This window comes from Entelurus aequoreus, linkage group LG01 (assembly GCF_033978785.1).
Source record: "Entelurus aequoreus isolate RoL-2023_Sb linkage group LG01, RoL_Eaeq_v1.1, whole genome shotgun sequence".
NCBI classification, from domain to species: Eukaryota; Metazoa; Chordata; class Actinopteri; order Syngnathiformes; family Syngnathidae; genus Entelurus; species Entelurus aequoreus.
Genome location: NC_084731.1, coordinates 99,473,573 through 99,478,572, shown reverse-complemented (window position 1 = coordinate 99,478,572; position 5,000 = coordinate 99,473,573). Strand labels below are relative to the sequence as shown.

The following is a 5,000-nucleotide window of genomic DNA, read 5'->3' as shown; positions in this document are numbered from 1 at the left end:
TTTTGGACTAATCATAATATTACAGTAGCCAGCCAACAAAACATAATATTAAATGTATACTAGAAGAGGCAATTCCTGAAGGAATTGTGTGTGAATGCTCCAATGCTGAAGTTGAAGTGAAACGCTGACAGAATGTAGGAATAGTTTGAATGTTGGAATGGTTTGAATGTTGAAGAGCTGACGCTGAACTGAAATGCTAATGGAATGTCGGGTGGATGTAGAAATGGTTTAAACGCTGAAATGCTTTGAATGTTGAGGAGTTTGAATTTCCAGGAAAACCGGAATTTGGTTTGGAACTTGGGAAAGTGTTAGTCTGAATGTCCAGGATGAGTGGAATGTGTTGATGTTGGAATGGTTTGAATAGGTTGAAAAATGTTGGAATTGTGCAACTTGGAAAAATGTCCCATTCATTTCAATGGGAACTTCCTGGAAATGTGGGAATTTTGGGAAAAGGGGAATTTTTGGAAAATGATTAGGAGCATGAATGTGCTGAATGAGCTGAATTGGTTGGTGATAGAATTGTTTAAATCGGGCAAGAAATGTTGAAGTAGTAAATGGTGTTAGGGAATTTCGGGAACATTTTTAAAAAAAATTGAAGTTGGAAAAGGGGTAGTTTGAATTTCCAGAATGGTGGAATGTGTCAAAGGTGGAATGGTTTGAATAGTATGGGAACTGTGGAAGTTTGAAGAATGTCCCATTCATTTCAATGGGAATTTCCCCCAAAATTGGGAATGTCGGGAAAAGCAGGAATTTTTTGGAAAATAGTCTCAATAAGTTGAAATAGTTGGTGTTGAATTTGATCACATTTGTGGAGAAATGCTGAAGTAATAACATGTTGAAATAAGAAATGGTATTACCGAATTCCTGGAATTTCGGAAAAAAACGTGAATTTTTCCAGTTAAAAGAACAACTTCATTTTTTGTCCTGATTGAGAGGAATGTTTTGACGGCGGAACGCTTGAAAAATGTGGAAGGAGTAGTCGCCGGAAAAAAAAGGGCTTTGGAAAACCAGGAATTCTGAGATTTTGGTGTAGAAAATCATATGTGTGAATGCTTTGGAGCATTCACACAATAACTTGAATAATAAATAGATGCATTTTGGTGTAGAAAACCATGTGTGAATGCTTTGGAGCATTCACACAATAAAAATAAGAATAAATAGATGAATTTTGGTGTAGAAAACCATGTGTTTGAATGCTCCAAAGCATTCACACAATAAATAGATGCATTTTGGTGTAAAAAACCATATGTGTGAATGCTTTGGAGCATTCACAAAATAAGAATAACAATAAAATAAATGAATTTTGGTGTAGAAAACCATGTGTGTGAATGCTTTGAAACAGTCACACAATAAATATATGAATTTTGGTGTAGAAAACCATATGTGTGAATGCTTTGGAGCATTCACACAATAAGAATATATATATGAATTTTGGTGTAGAAAACCATGTGTGTGAATGCTTTGAAACAGTCACACAATAAATATATGAATTTTGGTGTAGAAAACCATATGTGTGAATGCTTTTGAGCATTAACACAATAAGAATAAGAATAAATAGAAGCATAAAGCATTCACACAATAAATAGAATAATTTTGGTGTAGAAAACCATATGTGAAAATGCTTTAGAGCATTCACACAATAATAATAAATATATGAATTTTGGTGTAGAAAACCATATGTGTGAATGTTTTGGAGCATTCACAAAATAAATTAATTCATTTTGGCGTAGAAAATCATATGTGTGAATGATTTGGAGCATTCACACAATACGAATAATAATAAATAGATGAATGTTGGTGCAGAAAACCATATGTGAGAATGCTTTGGAGCATTCACACAATAAATAGATGCATTTTAGTGTAGAAAACCATGTGTGTGAATGCTTTGGAGCATTCCCACAATAAGAATAAAATAAATGAATTTTGGTGTAGAAAACCTTATGTGTGAATGCTTTGGAGCATTCACACAATAACAATAAATAGATTAATTTTGGTGTAGAAAACCATATGTATGAATGCTTTGGAGCATTCACACAATAGATGAATTTTAGTGTAGAAAACCATGTGTGTGAATGCTTTGGAGCATTCCCACAATAAGAATTGAATTAATGAATTTTGGTGTAGAAAACCTTATGTGTGAATGCTTTGGAGCATTCACACAATAAGAATAAATAGATTAATTTTGGTGTAGAAAACCATATGTGTGAATGCTTTGGAGCATTCACACAATAGATGAATTTTAGTGTAGAAAACCATGTGTGTGAATACTTTGGAGCATTCCCACAATAAGAATAAAATAAATGAATTTTGGTGTAGAAAATCATATGTGTGAATGCTTTGGAGCATTCACAAAATAATAATAATAATAAATAGATGAAATTTGGTGTAGAAAACCATGTGTGTGAACGTTTTGGAGCATTCCCACAATAAATAGATGCATTTTGGTGTAGAAAACCATATGTGTGAATGCTTTGGAGCATTCCCACAATAAGAATTGAATTAATGAATTTTGGTGTAGAAAACCATATGTGTGAATGCTTTGGAGCATTCACAAAATAATGATAATAATAATAATAAATAGATGAATTTTGGTGTAGAAAACTATGTGTGTGAATGCTTTGGAGCATTCACACAATAGATGAATTTTAGTGTAGAAAACCATGTGTGTGAATGCTTTGGAGCATTCCCACAATAAGAATAAAATAAATGAATTTTGGTGTAGAAAATCATATGTGTGAATGCTTTGGAGCATTCACAAAATAATAATAATAATAATAATAAATAGATGAAATTTGGTGTAGAAAACCATGTGTGTGAATGCTTTTGAGCATTCACACAATAATAATAAATAGATGCATTTTGGTTTAGAAAACCATATGCTCAAAAGCATTCACACAATAATAATAAATTGATGCATTTTGGTGTAGAAAACCATGTGTGTGAACGTTTTGGAGCATTCCCACAATAAATAGATGCATTTTGGTGTAGAAAACCATATGTTTTGGAGCATTCCCACAATGATTACTTAACATGGCTGCAAATATGTGCCAACAGAATCGCCAACAATAACAACAAAAGACATCCGGCGGCGACACGTGGTGGGATCATAAAGGACGACATCACCGGGTGGTCACCTTCGGTTAAGGCGGTGGTCTGGAGGAACATCCCCGGGGAGGTCGGCGTGGTAGCGGCGGCGAGGCCATTGTCCCCGGGCGTCGAGGGGGGAAGGCCGCCGCCCTCCTCCGCGGCTCCCACTGGCGCATGCAGCCAGGAAACCAGAAGCAAGGACGCCACAAAGAGCCGCGGCAGCAGCGGGGAAGTCAGGCGGCGCTCAGCATCGGGCATGGCGAGACGGGGATCGGGCCCAAAGACATAACGAACCGCTAAGAGCAAAGGAGGTGTACCGGGAAGAAGGGGCTTGCGTTCTGCTTCGGTTCTGCTCCTTGTTGTCGAGCCCAAGTGGCTTAAAGATGCGCTGATGCTGAGGCTGGGCGTGTGGAGCCCAAGATCGTTAACCAGCCAAAGAGGTGTCACTATTCTATAAATCACGCCAACAAAAGGAGTACATTATTTTGCCGACATCGTGTCAGACGTTCAAAGTGTCACATCCGAACTTAAAAAATACCGCGATAAAATAAACATCGATCTCAGGAAGACTGAAACATGAAAGCATCAGAGTGAGAGGTCTTGTCGAATCTTTGTCTTGGGTACAGGGGGTGTTGTGACGTCATCCTGCACATCCAGCCTTTTTCTGTTTATAGATTTATAGGCCAGGACTCCCCGCACCTTGTTTTTTTTATCAGCCCTCAGCCAGGCCCGGCCCTAACCAATCTGGCGCCCTAGGCAAGATTTTAGGTGGCGCCCCCCCACATCGGCAGTGAAGTGTATATACTCACAAGAAACCCAATAGCTTTGTCTTTGACCTTTTTTTTTTTACTTAAAGAAAGCAAATTAACAATCAGAATAGTAAACAAGATAAAAAAAATATGGATAAATAAATGAATACAAAAAATAAAAAATGAATATATGAAATACAATATTTTTTACATACATAAACACAAAATAAAACGTGTCAACAAGTTGCATAAAATAAATTAAAAATACAATATCAATAAGGCACTGCACAAAACAAGATATCAAACCAGTATGACTTTAACAACTATATTACAAAAAAAGGGGATCCTACAGAGTTCTCTGTTTGTGCTTTTTAATATTGCATTAACTAGAATGACTTACAAATGACTGTACACCAGGGAGTACTGTAATTACCTAACGTTACATTATTATTTTCCATAACAATTTAGCCCCCTCCACAATATTAACCCGACGTTAAAACAGAACTAGCTATTTATTGATTAGCAATTGCCGAATCATGTAACATTAGCTTAATGCTAAAAAGCCAGGTTACTATCACATTCTGTAACAGACAAATAATTTCATGTAGGCTAACGTTACCTACCTGCTACCTCTGTCTTTTTCTCGTTTCTCCTCTTCTTTTCTCTTTTTTCTTCCCTGGGCACCTGACAGTTTTGGCCGTTTTGACATCTTGTGTTGATTTTTTGATGTGGTGACGTCCAAAAAGAGTCATGATACGGGAAGGGAGGTGGCGCACCGTGCCGGGGGAGGGGGGGCGTAATGTTGTAACAAATAATATTTCTATTAAATAGGCTTTACTTTGCATTTTAATTAATGTGGGATTATTTTATGTATTTAGAAATAATAGTTGTTTTTTGTTTGTTTTTTTCCTCCAACATTTGTGGCACTGGCGTGGCGCCCCCTGATGGACGGCGCCCTTAGCATTTGCCTATACGGCCTATGCCACGGGCCGGCCCTGCTCAGCACATTGTAAAAATAATATTTAAAAATAAAAGTGTAATGTATTTCAACGTCATTTAACAAAATAGCCAACTATATTTTCATGTTTGAGGGCAATAAAGCGTTTTTTATTCTATTCTATACATAAGTAAATCAATAAATGAGATACAGGTGTATTTGATTAA

The 5,000-nt window shown here is 36.6% G+C and overlaps 1 protein-coding gene across 1 annotated transcript in view; it reads right to left on the bottom strand.

The window, feature by feature from the left end:
• Positions 1–3,533, bottom strand: part of fam171b (family with sequence similarity 171 member B) — a 21,761-nt gene extending 18,228 nt beyond the window's left edge. Inside the window, exon 1 of the mRNA XM_062040541.1 lies at positions 3,135–3,533. Within this exon, the coding sequence (XP_061896525.1) occupies positions 3,135–3,345 (211 nt within the window). The 5' untranslated portion in view covers positions 3,346–3,533. The remainder of the gene's footprint in view (positions 1–3,134) is intronic.
• Between the last annotated feature and the right edge of the window lie 1,467 nt (positions 3,534–5,000).